Source organism: Nyctibius grandis, chromosome 5 (assembly GCF_013368605.1).
Source record: "Nyctibius grandis isolate bNycGra1 chromosome 5, bNycGra1.pri, whole genome shotgun sequence".
NCBI classification, from domain to species: domain Eukaryota; kingdom Metazoa; phylum Chordata; class Aves; order Nyctibiiformes; family Nyctibiidae; genus Nyctibius; species Nyctibius grandis.
In genome coordinates this window covers 25,853,471-25,875,655 of record NC_090662.1, presented here as the reverse complement: position 1 = coordinate 25,875,655, position 22,185 = coordinate 25,853,471, and the positions used below count along the sequence as shown (strand labels likewise).

Sequence of the window (22,185 nt, the reverse complement as noted above, 5' to 3'; positions counted from 1 at the left end):
CCCTGCTTGAAAAATGGAGGAAATTAGCAACAGCATACCAATGTTAATCACCATTTTTAAGCTTGTCTGATGTATTTTAATACAGATTTAAGTATTTAATATTTTATCCTACTAAAAAAAATACACTGTCAAAGGAATTACATATCAGAAAAATTGATCTACTGTTACCTGATTTCATACTTCTACCTTCCTAAGTCTATCCTAAGTTTCCAACCCCCAAGTCATTATCTTTACTATAGAAAACTGGCAAAATCAACTTCAGATCTCACAACACAGAAAAGAGTGTAAAGAAATATTAATTTAGGAAAGTATTGTCTCTGTCCTTGTAAAGGGTCCTTCAATACTGAACATATACTTCTTAACAAACAACTTAATTACAGTCCACAAAGTTCTGAATTTTACTGTGTCTCATTTGACAAGTATTTCACAAGGAATAATTAAATGGAAATATTTGTAACAGCTGCAAAGCATATTACAGGATGACACTTAAGGTTTGTTTCTGTGTAGTGCATGCATTGCTCTGCACAAGAAAAATCTTTGCTGCTTCAATGAAGGAATAATGCAGTGTGCTGTTTCTAAAAATGTAACAATAGAACTTAATATAGTAGAACCAATAAATAATTTTATGGAGTCATAAAATGGAAAATAACAGGCTGTTGATCACTCACATTTTAACAATCAACTTATAAAAGAAAGAAAAAGAAATCCAGAGGAGTTTCAGAATAACACCAGACTGATACATCTAGAGCTAAAACCAGGAAAATTATGCAGATCTCCTTTTTATTTAGCTGATGTTAAGGATCACCCCTGGAAAATACTCTTCTGTTGTGTGGCACTTGCATTTGTACTTTCAGTGAGCACTGATCCCCAAAGCGCTTATGTATAATTAAAAGAAGCTACCTAAAATCCATCAAGATAGGAAACAATCCATTCTTTCATTTTTCTAGATAGTGCTACTCACTGCATTAATTATACCCAGCAGATGTAGAAAAACAAGCAATAATTGCTGCTAACTAAAAAACAAGGTTAAAATTTAAAACTAACAATACTTTTCAACTTTAAGAAATCTTGTGATATTTATCTACAAATGTTTGTGAAATGATGATCCATACCAATGCCATCTTACAATCTCTCTAAAGAAATAAATCGGATTAACAACTTAAGAGAGATCTGGGATTTCTCTTTTGTTTTCATAGAAATAAAACAAAGATCATAAATGTGCTGAACCTTGAAATATTTACCTCCACAACACTTTAAAATCCATGAATATATCTGTTTTATCCAAAATTGAATCACAATGTCTTAATAATAAATCTAACAAATGATTTTAAAAAATAAATCTACCTTTAGAAGAAAAGAAGATCCATCCACTTTTGCTTTTCCTACCAGCTGGCAAGTGAGATCAAAGAACAGCATTGGCTGAACACCAGACAATTTTGCTGCTGGTCCAGAGATGTAAAGATTACTGGCTGCCCAAACACGTAATTCTTCTATTGTTTTCTGTTCTTCATCCATGAAAGTGTACACTTTGCTAGAGGTTCGAGGAACTACTGGTGCTCCTACAGTTCCATCAAATGTCAAGGATGCAAATCCCACGCTGGTAATACCCTGCATCTGTCCATTGTATTCCCTGATCTGTAACAAAATATGAAGAAAAAAAATAAATGGTTGCTCTGCATCAAAATATACACACGTTTCTGTTTTATCGTGTGCATGAAGAATGGACCATTGATCATTTTTGTTCCTGGTGATATTAGGAGAATGGAGTCAAAATAAAAACAAAACTAAAAAAAGGAAATTAACATTAACAAGAAAACAAAGTGAATAAGCAGAAAATATCATCTAACACAAATTTTTTTACAGAAGCAGTCTAATACCTACCTGTAAATATACAGCATCAGTGCAGAGTATTTTATTCACAAATCTCAAAATATTTGTGTGGGGAACACATTAGGATTGCTTTTACAGATGGGGAAACTGAGGCACGAGAGAAATTAATTTTTAGGGGTCATATAGCAGAGCAATGGTGGAGAGAAGTTATTACGAATTTCTGTTTTTGGCCTCTCACAATAGCCCTGTTTCCTGATATTATGGAACTGAAAGAAAATACCAGTTCTAGGAGATATTTTTTTTTTTTCTATGAAGCAAAACAGTGACCAGCTTTCATCCCCTGAATTATGAATACCGCTTTCAGAATTACTCTTATGTCTACTGCCCTGCACCTGGCAGGTCCCCTGTATCCTGCTGATTTACCTGTGTGTCTGCTACCATATAAAACACAGTGTTGAAAGTCTGAAGCATTCCTTCAAGGATCTAGTCTAGTCTTATTGTTCCCTGCACTTTAGATATATATATCAAAGCACTGCATGACTCATTATCCAGAAATCTCAAACCAGCTATTTTGATCCTTTCCTTTTTAATTAAAATTTGCTTACCAAAAAAAGGAAGACAACTTCTGAATACAGCATTTGTGAGCCAATCTAGTTTAGGATTCCCAATGCTCAATTTTCAAATGGTTGAAAATCCTACTGATTTAGAAGTGCAGAAAATGAAAGATGTCACAGAAATTCTAAACAGCAACGTTATTTACCAAAACATTGCCAACAATTTAGGCCTAAATTTTATAAACACACTGAAATTTAAAAAGCACACATATCAAGTATTCCTTAGAAATTAATAAACAAAGCAGTTCAATCTTGGTGACAGGAACTTCTTTAATCTCTGCTTCTTCAACATGATGCATAAATGCATTAAGGATCATCTCTAGGACAAACTTTCATCTACTTAATCATTCTCCAGACCCGACCAATGGAGCACATCAATTCATGGATGTAGTTTTTCTTCATTGTAACACTGAAAAGCTTTAATCTTTTAACCTTTAGGTTTAAATATTGAAAATACAAGAAAAGCCAATGGACAAATCAGGAAAACACATAGGTTCATAATCAACTCGTGCCCATTATCCATGAATGATCTGGAAAAAAATGTTCCACTATAACACTAAGATGTTATCTTATCTTATACCGATAACGGGTATTATCTTCCATAGCTTCTCAAAATCGGTAACATCCAAAGGCGAGGAAAACTCTCTTTCATCACTTTCACTCATTCGTCCGCTATCAAAAGATACTTCAAGCATATTATTAAGTATCTTGTCTGACATGTCAAATGTTTCTGTCATGTCAAGTGTTTTAATTTCCAATTTACCTATTTATTTTTTTCTTCACTAGTTCTTTTAAATCATCATGAAAATATCTTAACTTCTTTCCTACTAAAAATTCTGTCCTAGACCTCTAGCCTATTTATGAGGGCTCTAAACCTTTCAGGAAACCAGTTCAAGACACTTCTTTGCCTCCCTGGGCTTCCACTAATATTTCACCATAGGCTATTTTTCACATTTCCCAAATCCTTTATGCCATGTTTTAAGCATTCATGAGGCTGTGCTTGAACATACTGTACTTTTGACATCTCCTAGTACCCTCATTTAGTGGATTTGAATTCAGCCTTAATGTACGGAAAGGCAGTTATAAAATAACAAAAGAAATAAAATAAGTAAGACGGTAAACTTGAAGTGTCACGATGAGAAAATTACGTATGATCTTGAAGTAAAGCCAAATGTCCTTAGGCACATGTATGTAGAGAAGCCACTGAGTGGTCTCAAAGGTAAACAGCATTCAACAACATTATTTAGTGAACAACAGGACAAACAGGAAAAGTAAACGTAGAATGGGTTACAGAACAAAATATTTCATAGCTGGAAAATCATTTATGTCAGACCCACAGAACAGATGATGGTCAACTGAAATTCTCCAGGCTTGTCCGTTAAAAAAAAAATCATTGCTAAAGTGATGAGGAATCACTGGAGTGTAAAATGAACAAAATCCATGGGCAAATGTTGTTTCATTATGGCACTCTAAGTAGATCTCAAATCAAGTTACGCAGTGATATGGTAAACTAGTTATATTTTCAACACACAAATGATTTTGAAATTGAATTAAACTTAGGGAAAAGACCTAATTTGAGATTTTTGTATATGATGACAATTTCCCCTCAGTAGATTATGTGTCATTTCTAGAGGCCTTGGGGATTTTTTAAAAAATTGAGGAGGGAGGGAGAACAGGGAAGCAGGGCAGATGGCTATAACTTTAAAAATTCCCTGAAAATTTTAAGTAAATTCAATAAATAATGGTTGCTAAGCAAAAATACCTTCTGGAACAAAATCAGAGGAGATACAATGTATTTGGCTCAGTCTAAGCAGGCAAATAAATTCCAATACATATTGCAGGAGTCTTTGGTATAGTATTTACAAACTAAAGAACAAAAGGTGAAATGTCACCTCAACAAACTGTGTGGACAATAAACTCTAGTGATTTCTACGGCATACAACTCTATCCTGAATATGCGCATTGAAAAGAAGCTAATCTTGAAATATTTATAAATAGATTTACAGCAACTTAAACCACCTGAATTAATATTTTTTTTAACTGAAGCTGGTGTTATTCACCTCACTCAATGGAAAAGTGCGATAGTAAGTGATGTATAAAGCTGAAATAATAGCATCTCCATAGTTTTCCATCAAAACTGATTGTTAAATTGCAGAAGGACTATTACAAAACCACTGCAGTCACAGATCATCTTATAATATCAAAACAAGGAAGAATTCCTAAAATAAATTTAACTACTGATTTGTGGAATGATAAGGAATTCAAGATGATATTTTGAAACATGAGTACATTAAGCTTAAAACTTGATTATTTTTTATACACATAGAAGTATTTCAAGACATCAGGTTGCGTTGTGGTTTTTTTTTTTTACTTGAATTATTGCATCATCTGAAATGCACTGTCCAAACTTCTATTGCAATTTGAGTATACATTCAGCTGAAGACCTCATTGTAAGGTATCTTTTACCGAAGCAGAAGTCAAAAAATTATGATCCCTGTGATTCATGGCTAACACTTGAGATAACTCCTTCTTTGCCATGAAGACAGAGGGAGGCTAGACAATTAGATCATAGGCCTAGCTCTTATATTAGGGGGTAGGGGGACCCCCCCCCCCCACTGTCATCTCTGCAGAGCACAGACTGTGGCTGAAGGCCCAAATACAGTACTGCAAATCATTAAGTACTATAATTCATGAGAAATCATAAGAAGTCATAAAAACGCACTTCAAGAAATATTAACAGAAATGTAATTAGAACTGGATAATCTTTCAATTCTGTTACTAAGACACTTAAAATTTTCATTCTCTGCAACAAAAACGAAGCAAATAAAATTATTCTTTACCCAGAGTAATCCCAATAGAATCCTCTCCATTAAGTTCTTATTAGCTCTGAACCACTGGACCTTGCCAATACCTGTGTTACTATGAAGAGAAGTTATTCACTTAGCAGTTGAGAGTGTAGCTGGGAGCAGTCATTTTTAAAATGTGTTTGCTATCAATGTCAACTTCTTGGAAGGTTCTCAAAAGTCTGTCTGAGACAGGGAAATGTGAATACACACTCTAAGGACTGCATATGTCTGTCTGCATTGGTAAGCACAGCTCTGACAGACTATGGCCTCTGCTACCCTTGATTGCTTTCCATTCAGCAAGCTAAGAGAAGGTGATAAGGCCTGAAGACAAAAGGAGAAGAGAGTGAAGGAGGAACTGCAGACAGTGTAATTAGACCTAATCAATTAGAGTTGATTTCTTTTTTTAATTGAAAACTGTGTTGCACAGCAATCACACATACTATGCTGGTTGTAGGTGAAAGAGAGGAAGAGGTCACCCCCCTCCCAGTTCACTCCCAGCATTTGGGACCAGGCTTCTGTGTCAGTTTTTTACCTGCTCAGATCAGATATGAAAACTTCCAAAGTAACTGTTTGTTAGTCTGGGATAGTCAAAACATTCCCATCCAGAAAAAGACAACTTAGTGACTCTAGATCATTCTAACCTAGAAAGTAATTAAACAATGTCAGCTAATGCATTTGTGGAGCTATGGATTGTGAGCAGCTGGAGGTCAGTTAGGGCTGGAAACCACTTAAAACAGCTCAGCTGCGATTAAAAAAACAAAAGGTGTTTGTGGTGAGGGAATTAACAGACCCTATCTTTAAATACTGAAACATCATCTTGGAGAATGATGTAAGTACCAATTGATAAAGACTTTAGAATGATCTGCTCAAAAATTTCATGCCAAATGAGGAGAATGGTGAGGCTCCTTACATGTGCTATATCAATAGGTTTCCTTAATAAGTTTATATTAAAGATAAATAGTGGAGCTGAGACACTATCATGTTTGCATAAAAGAGGGTGCATACATAACTTCCAACAGTGGTCTTGTTTGGTTTTTTAACCTGTACTTTCCACATCTCAAAAAAATCCAGTATTAACCTACCACAGACATGCAACTTTTCAGTTCTTTTATTTTAATCATGTTCCTTTCTACTTTCTCCTTTTTCACATACATATTATAAAATATATATTTTGATTTCAGAAGCAATAAACATGTTTCTACCTCCACTGAATTTCAGAAATGAGAATATCTGTGTTATACTCAGTCTGCAAGATTCAGAGAGAATTTTAAATTTAACATAAGACTTGCCCATGTGAAGGCAAATCAATGAACTTCCAAGGCTAACAACACATCTCAGGTACTTATTAGCAACACAGGCTTCAAAATCTAAATATAGTTTAATTCTACTCTAATTACACAAGGATGACATTAAGGAAGCTTTATAGTAACCCAGAAAAGGTTAACTAATTTCTCTCTCAATTGTAAATATTTACAATATACATGAATAAAAGAAGACTGTTTCTGAATCTTAACAAGTTCTTTCTTAACGATCTCAGTGGTACAAATCTCAATTACTGGGTAAATTTTACCACTTTTTACATTTATTGTCATGGGTTTTTTTTCCTTTGTTCTCCTGCTACAGCATAACAAAACATACATGCTTAGTACTACTGATCTTTACCCCTTTCATCATCCTTTTGTACAATCCTAAATTTCCTAGATCTCTCAAGAGTGTTCAAATATGCAAATTGTTTTTTTTTTTTAACTGGCCTCTTTCAGAACATTTACTCATTTCTACTATAATTATTTTAAGCAAAAATAAAATATATCATTATGTATGTTTATCTTGCAAATTAATATGTAACATGGTAAAATAATGTCTGTGGTACTATTCTGCACCTCTTTAAGTATTGTCCAGCATTACAAGACTTCCATTTACTCTCTGTAGTGTGGTTTCTCTTCCCCATACAGTTGCAGCAGGCATAAGAAAAACATCCATCAGAAGCAGGACCAAAGCTATAAACACTGTTTCCTTCATGGCCTTTGATACAGATAAATAGGAGGTAAGGCAGGAAGACATCAAAGCAGCAGCTAGGCCATATTGCACACTAACAATCCCAGACAGATTACATTTACTTAAGCAACTCTCCAGCTGATCTAAACTGCTCCACAACAGAAGCTCTGAAGTAATCTCTCAATTCTATTAGTTTGAAGAGGAATAAATTGTGCACATTTATGTCAGTTAAATTCTGTTCAGCTAGAAGTATTACCATGTGATTTTTGTCAACTGGTTTAACAAATACTTAAAAAAAAAAAAATGCTGTTCTGGAGTTGTCATAACCATATCTAACACTCTTTAAAAAAGAGAGAGATCAGCTTAGTGCTCTGTTGTTGTTTAAAAACTTTGATAGTTTATTTCCAGTTTTGGTCCGTAACATAACCATAGGTGTTTCATCAATCAACTGTGTTATCCAGTGTCTCCACATGTTAATTTCAGTATATGAAGAATTAAATTATTCCTACAGTCCTCTCACTGCAAAAAAGCAAGCACATAAACCCCCCACATCCTAGTACATACCTTTATTCTATGAAATCGAACAACATCTCCAACTTTGTAAATTTTTGGTAGAGAATCTAGATTTCCATTAAAAAGAGTGCATGTTAACTTGACATTCGATGGGTCCACAAGTGTTACAACTGAGCAATAATCTGTAAAATATAAAAGTGTTTGAATGAATAATAGGCATGAAGGAGTTATTAATGCACAGCTATTAAACTTGGGATGAACAACCTTATGGCCAATTTTTTTCTCCTATGATCTGTGTAACTCTTCCAAAGTTAATTTAGTTACAGTAGCATAACAACTTAAGTGTGGCTCATCTTGACGGTAATTACTCCAAATAACTGAAAATGAAATGGGTGATTAAGCACAGGTCTGTGAGCCAGGAACACACAAAACTTTTTCTTCTGTCTACAACATGCATGCTATTTTTTCAGGTTTCAATTAGTTCCTCTATAAGATGGGGGGCATATGTACAATCTTGTACAATTCTAAGATTTATTTTTGCACCATCTTCTGAAGAGGTAATGAGTTCTACAAGTTCTAAAAGCAAATTAAAGCATAAATTACTTATCTTTCACTTCAACAAAATATGCAAGATATATACCGCAAGGATACAGTTACACAGAGGTAGTTAGAAGGTATAGTAAGAATCTGAAATGTGCCCTTTTCAAGTTAAACTCAAAACAAGATACAAATATGACAGAGAAAACCAGTCCAGAACAGAGCAGTATTTGCAGATGACATAAATGAAATCTGTATTTTCCATTTCAGCTTACAGAAGCATGTATGCTCAGGTATCTTACAAATGTAAAATGGAGTGAGAGTACACTTGCTCTTTCACAGCATGGTAGCTGGTTAACCTGCCCGAGAACTTCTCAAATACCAAATATCAACTTGGCTGTATGTTTAGAACCTCAAACTTCTGCACATCTTGTCCTAGTTCCTTTTAATCAAGAAGACAGACTGCTTTTGTTTTGGATACTTATTATGCTAGCATTTATTGAAACTTACAGTTCAAGGCTGAATTACAACTTTTTCAGTAGATCAGTAGAGCAATGACCTACTATTTTTATCTTAATGACAACCCTGTGTACATTTACGTACACAAAATTTTGGCTTTTAGAAAGACTTAGCAAGATCCTCAAGCAAGAAGTAAAATTTTTAGGCATTAAATTAACAGTACTCAACGATTTACAATTTAAAATTTCTAAAATTTGAACTCTTGCAATGGTGAACTCAGTTGGTTTTCCATTTGAGCATATCATTCTTAAATGTCAGAATGAGCACAAACCCAATATTAGTAAGAGTGGTGAAAAATTTTAAATCAAATAACTTTGTACTTTTCCACACTGGTACAACACTGATTTACTACTTCTCTTAGCATTTTTCTGTACTCCGAAAAGAGTGGATATACGTAAACTGTTTGCAGCACGCACAGTGCTTTCAGACTGGAATAATGAATTAAATGATTCTGTTATTATTCATTCTGACTAAAAAAGTATAAATCACTAGATCTGCATTACCCAAAACGCTTGGGCAACTCTCCAATTTTCCAATGCCATCTACTTTAACTCACATTTTTGCTTTCACAATCCTATTTTAAAAGCGTAAGTTTTCATTGTAGAAGTTAGTTTATTCATACTGCTGACTTGCATATAAAATGCAGACATACCATCTAGAAGCAGGAACAGTTCCTCTACGTACAGAGCCCATTTACTCCTGCTGTAGTCTTACTGTTGTGGACCCCCATTTAAACTAAAAGTTCTTTGCCAATTTTTATGTTGCATTTGGTAACAGCCAACAACAGAATGTCAACATCGTAAAAAGAAGTAGCTGTAACTCTTAGAAACAGACTTGCATGAAGACTTACATCCACTCTCTTGAGGTACCAAGAATGGGAACACTGTTCAAGATATAAAACTCTCTAAAGAAAAGTAACACACAAAGACATAATCATAATTTAGCAGGCATCAAATCAACAGTAAAGAAGCAAAATTAAAAAACAATGTATAAACCTGTTGATGAATTCTGTTGCTGATATTCGAACAAACTACAGAAACTGACTATATAAAACTGAAATTTGAAACAACTGGTCAAAAGCTTCTTGTTTGACAGTGTAAGCTTGCTTAATTTCTGTAACAGTGAAATTAAGCACCGGAAGACTATAAATGAAGTTCAAGGTTGAAGCAACTGTGGCTTGTCAGTAAGTCCATGCCACAGCAGATACACCCACAAAAGGACTGAGGCCCATGGAAGAACCCACACTGGCGCAGAGGACACCTCTAAGAAGGAAGGTACTGGGGGTGGGAGGTAAGAGTAAAGAACAAGTAGCAGCAGAAAGAAACTGCTATGTACTGACCCCAACCTCCTGCGCCACCGTTTGCCCCCTAACAGACACAGTGTAACCTGCAACGACAAGGGGAATGGAGACTAGGAACAATAAGGAGCAGTGTCTGGAGTGAGGCTGAACCTGGGAAAGTCAGGGGAAATGTGTTTTCCCCTAAGCGTTTAGATGTTTCTCTTCTTTGTTTCTCAATACCTGAATCAGTTATTAAATGATAAAAGTATGTTAACTGGCAATGAATTAAATTCCCCAAGTCAAACCTGTTTTGCCTGTGACAGACACCTTTTCAACACTCAAAAATAAAACACCAAAAAAAGCAAAAAATCCAAGCAAATCAAAACCCGCAACTTCCCTTAGCTATAATTCTATGAGACAGTTAGTGATAATGACACTAAACCAGAGTTTACACATCTGGGAATGAACAAAGGTGTCATAGCACTAAAACAAAGTCAATAAAATCTCCATCATGCATTTTATAAAGATACAGACACAAACTGTTGCTAGACAGCTTTGAAAGGGAATCCGATCAGTCTACTGAAACTGACAGATTTGCCTAACATATAAAAAACACTAGGAAGTCAGTCAAAAGAAGACAATTGTCATATATAAACTCTGTGTACAGATTCCCCAAACATGAAGACAGACGCATTAGACTGGATTAAAATACACGCTTGTGTGTGCACTGCCTGTGCCTCCAAAATAAATATTCTGTTGTTTCCAGCAAATGCATCCTTAAATTTTACTATCATTTAAACTTAAAAGTTTAAATTCTCTAACGATTTGAGTGACTGAAGTATTGAAAGAAGAAATCCAGCGAAGACTTACCAAGAAAAATACAAAACTACTCTTCCTACAGATATAAAAACCTATGGTACTTCTATGAAACCACTACTCTGCTCCCTCCTCAAGATTTTTACACAGACTCAATAATGATAAATTCTCATCTGTTAACTCAGAAGTTGCTAAGCATCATTCCTTTGCACACTCCCACCAAAGGCACAAGGTCAAGTGTCATACAGCATCTATTCTGACATTTTATGCTAGGATAAGAGGACATGAATAAAGTCTCATCAGTGGCTAACAAAACTGCAAGTATTTACTACTGTAATCCAAAGGCGGATTGTTGTACTTCTTTGGGTACGAATTTGAGCAGTTAACTTAACAGGTCAGCTGGAAAGTGATATGAGCAAAATGAGCAATTGAGAAGAAAAAAACACATGGTTCATAGATTTACAATCCTTTGAGAATACAGGACAACATGTTACACTGCATTGAGATAATTCAACATAGGAAATGAGTGAAATAACAAAAACATTTCACAGTAAAATTGTGGTTACTCTGATGCTGTGATGAGATAACCTAGTCAGCTTCAGACATGTGCAGCTGCCTATTTAAAGGGGAAAAAGTTAACACACTCCCTCCATTTTCTGTGCTATTAGCATACTCAATTAAGTCTTTTGACTAATAATAATCATCCCCATTCAAAGTAGTACAAAATATTATACTTGCTTTATATAGTCAGGGATCACCTTCTACATAATACATGTTTCTCTGCCTCTGTGATTGTGGAATTCCATTCTTAACTATCACCTCAAAACATCACTTCTACAATAAACCTAATTAAAATAAGAGCTTTTCAAGAACAGAGCATAATGACTGATTGTCTTTTAAAGAAATTCTCATCCAGCAAGTCCTTCTTGAAGATTAAAAACAAAAAGCCACCTCTCTTTCCTTCTCCACCTGGAATGTGAAAATTGCTTTCTGCTTTCCATTATTCAGTGATTGAATTCACTTTTCTGCACAAATGAGAGTCAAACTCTAAACAGAATTGCTGAATTTAAATAATGTTCCAGTGTTACAGGGAACAATATAATAAACGTCGTTGCTCAAACTTTTGATTTTTCACAATACACTTTCCAATGAAGCAAAATCCCTTAGTTACCAAGTTAAAAAAAAAAAATGAAAGTTTACATATTGAAGTCAATTTTCCTTTACTAGATAAATTTACTCTGCTGATTAACTTTTCTTAAAGGGAAATTTTACCACTGGTAATTTTTACTTGTAATCATCTGGCTTAAAAATATGACACAATGGATGCACAGTTCAGCAAATTTATATACTATAAAAGAAAGTTTTTAATTTCATACAAGATTGACTTAGTAAAAACATTGGTTTTAGGCTGATACTAAACAGAACTCCAAACTGCACCTTTTTTTTTAATATACTTAATTATTATGAAGAAGTACTCCCACTCAGGCTTAACAACATGTGAGGCATCACCAGCAATGGACAGCTATCTGTAAGGATGCTTGTAACACCTCAGAACTGCCGTTTACGAAAAAATCAAGGAGAGAGAAGAGATGTTTGGTTTAAATGGAAGTAGAGAGTGATGCATCTGTCTGCTACACTGCTTATATCCTTTCAGACTAGTCCTTACTGTTCTTTAAAAATACAATTACTTTAACTTGTTACTTAGTTTTTTATTTCACGTCATAAAAAAACCCACATCTATTTGGTGAAACAGCTGTTTAGAAAAGAAATTTATGCAACAAAAGGAATTCATTATTATTGCAAGGACTATCGTAAAATCAATAAAATTCCAAGTCAAGATCATTATAAGGTTACATTAACTACACGGAGAATGCTGATCTCCAAGCTTCTAGGTCCTGACTTTAAATAGTTCGAAATATGAATGTTTTGTAGCCCTATAACAGTCACTGAAAAGCTGAAGTTTCCTCCACTGTGATGACAGTTTAGGTTCCTTCTTCAGGTTACAGCTTTTTTTTTTTAATAAATGACGTGGCATTTCCACTCTTTTATGGACTGTTATGTCAGTCATTAGCATGCTCAGAAAGTCAGCATCTCTCCACACTGTACAGATATATAAAAAGAAAAAAAACAAAAAAGCACAAAACCCACAGCTTGACTTACAAATTTATTTTTCAGTCATCATAAGAAAAACAGAATTGCTACAAAAGCTTTCCAGATTAGTAGTTACGGATGTTGTAGGAAGGCATTTAGTACTTACTGCTTAATCATTTATTTTAGGTTTACCGAGGACTTCAGCAGTTCCTAACAAATATGCATGTATAAATTTTTAAGGTAGAAAGCATCGATCTAATTACAAATCCCCTTTTGGGCAGTCACATACGTACTCCTGACTAGCATCTGAGTGGAAAACTCACTATCCTGAATCAGTAACTTCCCCCTGCAAAGAGATAAAAAGGTTTTTGGCAATGTTGTTGTCAATGAAGGACTCTAATTAGAGATTGCCTTCTGTTTCTTATATTGCAATACACATACAAAAAAAAGAGAGATTATTGTAGCAAATTAGTCTCTCTTCAAAACTACACGAAACATTAATACTGTTTTCAACAATTACTGAGGCCATTCAATACACAAGTGTCTCTGTATTAAAACCAAGTAGTTGAACTAGCTAACTTCCTAAATATCTTCAAGAAAACACAGGAAGAAAAATAATACGAATGTACACACACCCCTGTATGTGTGTGTGTTTATATATGTACATACACACACAGATATTGCAGAAGCCCAAAACAAAACCTCTACAGAAACAAACTGGAGATGTTTTACTATAGTTTGTTACTTCTAACATGGTGATACACTTAAGAGATACCCAGAAGCATCTGGCTAAACGGATGCTTTAATGCCATCATTTGTAAATTGTAGATCAAAGTAACTGTCTTGAGATTTCTTTCTATTAACTATTCATTCAACTGTTTAATTTTTCACTTCCTTTTAAAAAATTTTTTAACTTTTTTTATCTTCAATATTAGATGATAGGAAACAGCCATTATTTAAAAAAGAAACAAACACAAACCACTGTGAACAGAAGAAAAATAACATTACTCTCATCTTTAGGCTCCAGAAATGAAATCACTATCTTTACCTCTGCAACAGTTTTTATTCTGTTCTGTAGAGTTTAAATACATCCTCAATATTTTGATTTGGAAAAAACAAAACAGAACACAATATTTTAAAGAAAAAACTACTGCAGATTTAACTCTAAGTTTGCTTCCTCACAAACAGACCATCAGATACCACAACAGTCTGTGATTTTGCTATTACTTACTAAAAATTGACTATTTTAATTGAAGTTGCCCACATACTATAGTTTAAAGTAACGTTTTTTCAGCTACATAGTTTCAAACAAATTCTGGGCTAAGAATGTTGATGAACTTGGTTCAAGATCAAATAAAAATTGAAAATAAAATAAAACTTAAAGCTTCAAAATACCTCCAAGAATCTGATTTATGGTTCTTAAGCTGCATTTTGGCCCTGTAGAACTGCTGACCTGGAACTGCGCAAGGTTTTTAGAAGTGTACTTTCTGAAAATACTACCCTTTATTAACATTGATTCTAAGAAATATTTCATAAAAATAAAATAGTTACTGTCCTAAATACTAAATACTAAAATACTACTAATACTGGTGTATTAGAAGGGGTGTGGTTAGTAGGACAAGAGAGGTTCTCCTCCCCCTCTACTCTGCCCTGCTGAGGCCGCATCTGGAATATTGTGTCCAGTTCTGGGCCCCTCAGTTCAAGAAGGACAGGGAACTGCTAGAGAGTCCAGCGCAGAGCCACGAAGATGATTAAGGGGGTGGAACATCTCCCTTATGAGGAGAGGCTGAGGGAGCTGGGTCTCTTTAGCTTGGAGAAGAGGAGACTGAGGGGTGACCTCATTAATGTTTATAAATATGGAAAGGGCAAGTGTCATGAGGATGGAGCCAGGCTCTTCTCAGTGACATCCCTTGACAGGACAAGGGGCAATGGGTGTAAGCTGGAACACAGGAGGTTCCACATAAATATGAGGAAAAACTTCTTTACGGTGAGGGTAACCGAACACTGGAACAGGCTGCCCAGAGAGGTTGTGGAGTCTCCTTCTCTGGAGACATTCAAAACCTGCCTGGACGCGTTCCTGTGTGATATGGTCTAGGTAATCCTGCTCCGGCAGGGGGACTGGACTAGATGAACTTTCGAGGTCCCTTCCAATCCCTAACATTCTGTGATTCTGTGTCCACATGCATATCTAGGCAGGCTCAAATGAGATTTTAATTCAACATGTGACACAGGAATATACTGCATATATCTAAGAGAACAAGCTAGGTGGAGGTTTCCCCAGGAAAATAGGACATTACTCATGACTTACTGTGAACAAGCAGCCATTCTTCTTGCCATAATTCTGACAAGAGCCATTTCATGCCCTGGCAATTCAGAGCAATCATTGAGCATTTTGCTAATCTCTTCAGTTCCTTATAAATGCAGTTAAAAAATCTATTACAACTGCAGGCTGAGAATATCAGTGAGAGCCCAACTTTTCAAATAAATATACAAATATATATTCTATACGTCTATATACTATACAGATATTGTAAGACTGATTGTGTTATTATTGTTCTCTTTAAGCTGAAGAGATTTTTCATCCCCCTGAGATTCTTATCATCAAAGAAACTTGTTTGTCAAGATCCCTTCTCCAGATTTATCCTCGTTTTATTATTATTATTATTATTAAGTCTGAAAAACCTGGAGAGTCCCAGCACGTGTGCTGGGTTGACCTTGACTGGCTGCCAGGCACCCACCCAGCCGCTCTCTCATTCTCCCTCCTCAACAGGACAGGGGAGAAAATAAGGTGGAAAAACTCGTGGGTTGAGATAAAAACAGGCAGATCACTTACCAGTTACCATCACATGCAAAACAGGCTCGACTTGGGGAAGATTAATTTAATTTATTCCCAATAAAAATAGGGTAGGATGGTGAGAAACAGACTAAAGCACCTTTCGCCCCTACTCCTTTTTCCCAGGCTCAACTTCATTTCTTCATTCCCAACATCTCTACCTGCCCTCTTATTCCCTCCAGTGGCGCAGGGGGCATGGTGAACAGGGGGTTGTGTTCACTCCATAACAGCTCTTCTTCCCTCCTGGCTCCTTCCTTCTCACACTTTCTGCTCCAGCATAGGTCCTTCCATGGGCTGCAGTCCTTTGGGATAACCCTGCTCAAGTGTGACTCCTCCACAGGTTGCAGCATAGATCAGTCTGCTCATCTAAGGTCTCTTCCCCAGGCTGCAGGGAAATCTCTGCTCTGGCACCTGGAGCACCTCCTCTCCTCTGGCTTCTCTGACCTTGGTGTCACAGGGCTGTTTCTCACACTTCTTCCCCCCTCACAGAATCACAGAATCACAGAATGTTAGGGATTGGAAGAGACCTCGAAAGTTCATCTAGTCCAATCCCCCTGCCAGAGCAGGATTACCTAGACCATATCACACACGAACGCGTCCAGGCGGGTTTTGAATGTCTCCAGAGAAGGAGACTCCACAACCTCTCTGGGCAGCCTGTTCCAGTGTTCGGTCACCCTCACCGTAAAGAAGTTTTTCCTCATATTTATGCAGAATCTCCTGTGTTCCAGCTTGCACCCATTGCCCCTTGTCCTGTCAAGGGATGTCACTGAGAAGAGCCTGGCTCCATCCTCATGACACTTGCCCTTTCCATATTTATAAACATTAATGAGGTCACCCCTCAGTCTCCTCTTCTCCAAGCTAAAGAGACCCAGCTCCCTCAGCCTCTCCTCATAAGGGAGATGTTCCACCCCCTTAATCATCTTCGTGGCTCTGCACTGGACTCTCTCTAGCAGTTCGCTGTCCTTCTTGAACTGAGGGGCCCAGAACTGGACACAATATTCCAGATGCGGCCTCACCAGGGCAGAGTAGAGGGGGAGAAGAACCTCTCTTGACCTGCTAACCACACCCCTTCTAATACACCCCAGGATGCCATTGGCCTTCTTGGCCACAAGGGCACACTGCTGGCTCATGGTCATCCTGTTGTCCACTAGGACCCCCAGGTCCCTTTCCCCTACGCTGCTCTCCAACAGGTCTGTCCCCAACTTGTACTGGTACATGGGGTTGTTCTTGCCCAGATGCAGGACTCTACACTTGCCCTTGTTATATTTCATTAAGTTTCTCCATGCCCAGCTCTCCTGCCTGTCCAGGTCTCTCTGAATGGCTGCGCAGCCTTCCGGTGCGTCAGCCACTCCTCCCAGTTTGGTGTCATCAGCGAACTTGCTGACAGTGCACTCTATTCCCTCATCCAAGTCATTAATGAATATATTGAATAGAACTGGCCCCAGAACCGACCCTTGAGGGACTCCGCTAGACACAGGCCTCCAACTGGACTCTGTCCCATTGACCACCACTCTCTGGCTTCTTTCCTTCAGCCAGTTCACAATCCACCTCACTACCCGATCATCCAGACCACACTTCCTCAGTTTAGCTGCGAGGATGCTGTGGGAGACCGTGTCAAACGCTTTACTGAAATCGAGATAGACCACATCCACAGCTTTACCATCATCTATCCACTGGGTTATGTCCTCATAAAAGGCTATCAAGTCGGTTGAGCATGACTTCCCGTTGGTGAAGCCATGTTGAGTGCCCCTAATGATCCCCCTATCCTTGATGTGCCTAGAGACAGCACCAAGGACAAGTTGTTCCATCACCTTTCTGGGGATGGAGGTGAGGCTGACCGGTCTATAGTTACCCGGGTCCTCCTTCTCGCCCTTTTTGAAGACTGGAGTGACATTCGCTTTCCTCCAGTCCTCAGGAACCTCTCCCGTTGCCCACGACTTAGCAAAGATGATGGAGAGTGGCCTAGCAATGACTTCCGCCAGCTCCCTCAGCACCCACGGGTGCATCCCATCAGGGCCCATGGATTTATGGACGTCCAGATTGCTTAATTGATCCCTGACCCAGCCCTCATCTACCAAGACAGATTCCTCCTCTATCCTGACTTCTTCTGGGGCCTCAGGGGTCCGGGGCTCCTCAGGACAGCCTCCAACAGTATAGACAGAAGCAAAGGCGTCATTCAGTAACTCCGCCTTCTTTTATCCTCTGTCTCCAGGGCCCCCACCTCATTCATCAGTGGGCCTACATTGCCTCTAGTGTTGGCTTTACCTGCAATGTATTTGAAGAAGCCCTTTCTGTTGTCCTTGACCTCTCTTGCAAGGTTTAATTCCAAGGAGGACTTAGCTTTCCTAGTTGCCTCCCTACATCCTCTGACAACAGACTTATATTCCTCCCAAGTGGCCAGCCCCTCCTTCCATGATCTGTACACCTTCTTCTTCCACTTGAGTTTGCCCAGCAGTTCCCTGTTTAACCATGCAGGTCTCCTGGTACCCTTCCTTGACTTCCTACCTGATGGGATGCTCTGATCTTGAGCTCGGAAGAAGCAGTCCTTGAATGCTAACCAACTATCTTGGGCCCCCTTACCTTCTAGTACCCTGTCCCATGGGATTTCCCCTAGCAATTGCTTAAAAAGACCAAAGTTGGCCCTCCTGAAGTCCAGGGTTGTAATTCTGCTAGCTATTCTGTTCCTGCCACATGAGATCCTGAACTCTACCATCTCATGGTCACTACAACCAAGGCTGCTCTCAACCTTCACCGCTTCAACCAGACCCTCCTTGTTAGTGAGGATAAGATCCAGCAGCGCTCCTCTCCTAGTTGGCTCATCCACTATTTGCATCAGAAAGTTATCATCAATGCACTGGAGGAACCTCCTGGACTGAGGATGGCTGGCTGAGTAGGCCTCCCAGCAAATACCAGGGTAGTTGAAATCCCCCACGACAACCAGGCCCTGCAATTGAGAGACTGCTCTCAGCTGCCTGTAGAAGGCCTCATCACCCTCCTCATCCTCATCAGGTGGCCTGTAATAGACACCCACAACAGTATCACCCCTGCCAGCCTGCCCCTTAATTCGCACCCACAAACTCTCAACTCGCTCCTGATCCGCCCCTGGACAGAACTCAATACATTCTAGCTGCTCACTCACATAAAGAGCAACTCCACCACCTCTCCTTAGTGGCCTGTCTTTCCTGAACAAGACATAGCCATCCATGACCACATTCCAGTCATGCGAGGCGTCCCACCAAGTCTCTGTAATTGCCACTAGATCATAACCCCCCGACCGAACACGGATTTCCAACTCCTCCTGTTTATTCCCCATGCTGCGTGCATTGGTGTACAGGCATTTCAGGGAGCGAGCTGAGCACACCGATTTCACCCCAGCGGGATGGGAGGCCTCCTGGTCTACCTCAACACTAGAGCGTTGCCCCAGTGGTGCAAGCCCAGCTACTACCCCATCCCCCTTCGAATCTAGTTTAAAGCTCTCCGAATGAGCCCTGCTAATTCCTGTCCCAGAACCCTTTTGCCCCTACGACATAAACCTTTCCCATGTATTACCGTCATGCCTGGTGTCTTATAAAACCAGCCATTATCAAAGAACCCAAAGCCCTGCATGTAGCACCAGTCTCGTAGCCAGGCATTTATAGAGAGAATCCTACTATTCCATCCCACGTCATCACCTGAAAATGGAAGGAGGGAGGAGAAAACAACTTGTGCCCCAGACTCTTTCACCAACCGTCCTAGGGCCTTGTAGTCTTTCTTCATCCCCCTCAGACTACGGGATGCAGCTTCTTCCCCACCTGTCTGGAAGATCAGCAGGGGGTAGTAGTCTGTGGCCTCCACCAGGTTGGGAAGTTGCCTGGTGATATCCCTGATTCGGGCTCCAGGCAGACTGCAGACCTCCCTGTGATGGGGGTCAGCTCTGCATATTGGGCCCTCAGTTTCCTTTAGGAAGGAGTCTCCAACCACTAAAACTCTTCTCTTCTTCCTTGTGGAGGAGGTAGCTATACACCTGTCAGGTTTTTCTGACTGTGGTGGGACCTCTGATATAGGTTGCCTCTCCACCACATCCCCATTGGACTGGCTGTATTCCACTAGGGCTTCATATCTATTGCTCAGAGGCACCTGTGGAGGCGAGGTAGGCAAGGAGGGCACTCGCCTATTGCCACGGCCATAGGCTTGCCTCCACTCACTCCTTTCCTCTAGGTTATTGTTTTCCACCTGAGAGGGGCAGAGTACAGGGGTCCCTCGATCCTGGGAGCTCTCTGGCAGGTGCTCCCATTTTTGTTGCAGGGAGGGCAGAGCCTGGCTCCACCAGTCTATCTCCATTTCAGCCTCCCAAATGCTCCTAAGCCTTTCTACTTCGGCTTGAAGCCTTTCAACCTGGCTTTGCAGCTGTGCCGCTCGGCCGAGCAGATCATCTACCTGCTCACAGTGCACACAGCCCCCTGTCACCACAGAGACGCTGTAGCATTCCCTGCAGCCTGCAACCTGCACCATTGCCTCCTTCCGTGGGAGCTCTGTCTGGGTTCCCACATCCATTTTGGTCTTCTTCTGCCGGGTGGAGACCATTGTTCTTTCACTGAGCTGTGAAATACCTGTTGGTGACACCCCTGGTTCACAGCTCCTTGGCGCCTTCACAGCTTGGCTGGTTCACAGCTCCTTGGCACCTTCCTCACCTTTTGCACTGGGAGGGAGTCAGCGCCCTCCCCAACGAGCTGCAAATGGCTGTGGCCTCCCCCACCCTGGGACACACACAGTCACTGCTGACTCCCCCTCTCCCCTCTGGCCAGGGACTAGTCCCTGCCCTCCAGGAGGCTCTTTATCACCCGATCGACGGGGGGTGGTGTTACGCCCCCCCCCCCCTCCTGATTCGTTGCCGGGAACTTCCGGGTCCAGGGGGAAGCAGCTCGGGGCTGCTGCTCGGAAGGCCCAAAGTATGAAAACCGCCCGGTACAGCCCGATCTCGCCTCGCCCCGCACTGACCTCAGTCGCTGCCGCTGCCGCTACTGCCGCTGCTGCTGCCGCTGCTGCTGCCAGCTGGCCACTCACTCCACACTGCCATGCAGCATTTTGCCTTTTCTTAACTTTGTTTTCCCAGAGGCCACCATTGTGGCTGAGGGGCTCAGCTGTGCCCGGTGGTGGGTTGGCTGGAGCCAGCTGGACAGGCCATGTCCGGCACAGGGCAGCCCTGGCCTCTCCTCACAGAGGCCGCCCTGCAGCCCCCCTGGTACCAGCGCCTGGGCACCTGCCCTAGCACAACGTCCTTTCCCATTTTTGATTCTTCTTCATGCCCAGCAGGCCCAAATCCTTCTCCTTGAGCCCCCAGCAACCTAACACCACCCATTCACTACTATCTGGGAATCTATCTCCGATCTTTGAAGAGCTCCCTCTGGAGTCTTTCTTTGAATTAATACTTTTTAAATATTAAGTATTATTTAAGTATTAACTGTAGCTTAATCATATGACAGTTCCATAAGTATTCAGCTTTAAGGGCAGACTAATTTTTATTACTATTGCTTCTTAGCTAGCAGTATAACTTGATTTGCTATGCACACAACAAACACACAGACACTTAATTTATTATTTAATGAACGTTTGCATTTCTAATTAGATACTAGAACACTTTTCTGTTTCCAGTCTAAATACACTGAGTTCCTGCAGATACTTTCACTTACCATTATTCCTCATTTACATTTAAGAATATCTGCTGTGTTGTAACATTCATAATGTAGAACAATTGGAATTGTACTTCTCCACTTTTACTGGGCTATAGTATTATCAAAAAACAATTATTTTCTGAAAAAACAGTGACATACAACTTTTCCACAGCTTTCTCTAATAACTACTATTTGCTTTTTCCTACATAGAACAATCAAAACAATATTTCATCTTAAAGATTTGCAATTTATTGTTTAGCAAAATAACTTCAGTGTATCAATGACTATGTAGAATATGATAATATTCATTTTAATTTAGTCTCAAGAAGAAAAAAAACAAACATGCACTATATTAGCTATAAAAACAGATGCACCATTACTGGCTCAGTTCCTAACTTAATGATTACATCTATTTTTAAATGTTAACATTTAAATTAGATTATCCCACATTCTTCAGACTTGTTTTTTTTTTATGTTTCAGAGTTATTTTGGGCAACACTACTGCCTTCTCAACATTGATTAAGAATGTAGAGCGGAAAGGTTTTCTAGAAGCAAGCCGTGTCTTCTGCTGTAACAAACACCAGTGGGAATACATTTTGACAACTAACTGTATGGGAAGCACAAAACTGCTGCTCTGTTGCAGGCACCAGGGCACTGAGCT

At 39.4% G+C, this 22,185-nt stretch overlaps 1 protein-coding gene across 3 annotated transcripts in view; it reads right to left on the bottom strand.

Moving 5' to 3' along the window:
* The window catches only part of POT1 (protection of telomeres 1), an 81,343-nt gene that overhangs the window by 34,685 nt on the left and 24,473 nt on the right, over positions 1-22,185 (bottom strand). For 2 of the 3 annotated variants that reach the window (XM_068402227.1, XM_068402228.1), the window contains 2 exons: positions 7,850-7,980; positions 1,345-1,635 (listed from right to left, as the gene is read on the bottom strand). In XM_068402227.1, coding sequence (XP_068258328.1) covers positions 1,345-1,635; positions 7,850-7,980 — 422 coding nt within the window. Of the gene's footprint in view, positions 1-1,344; positions 1,636-7,849; positions 7,981-9,506; positions 9,575-22,185 lie in introns of those variants that run through there. The other variant, XM_068402229.1, reaches the window with a different exon arrangement.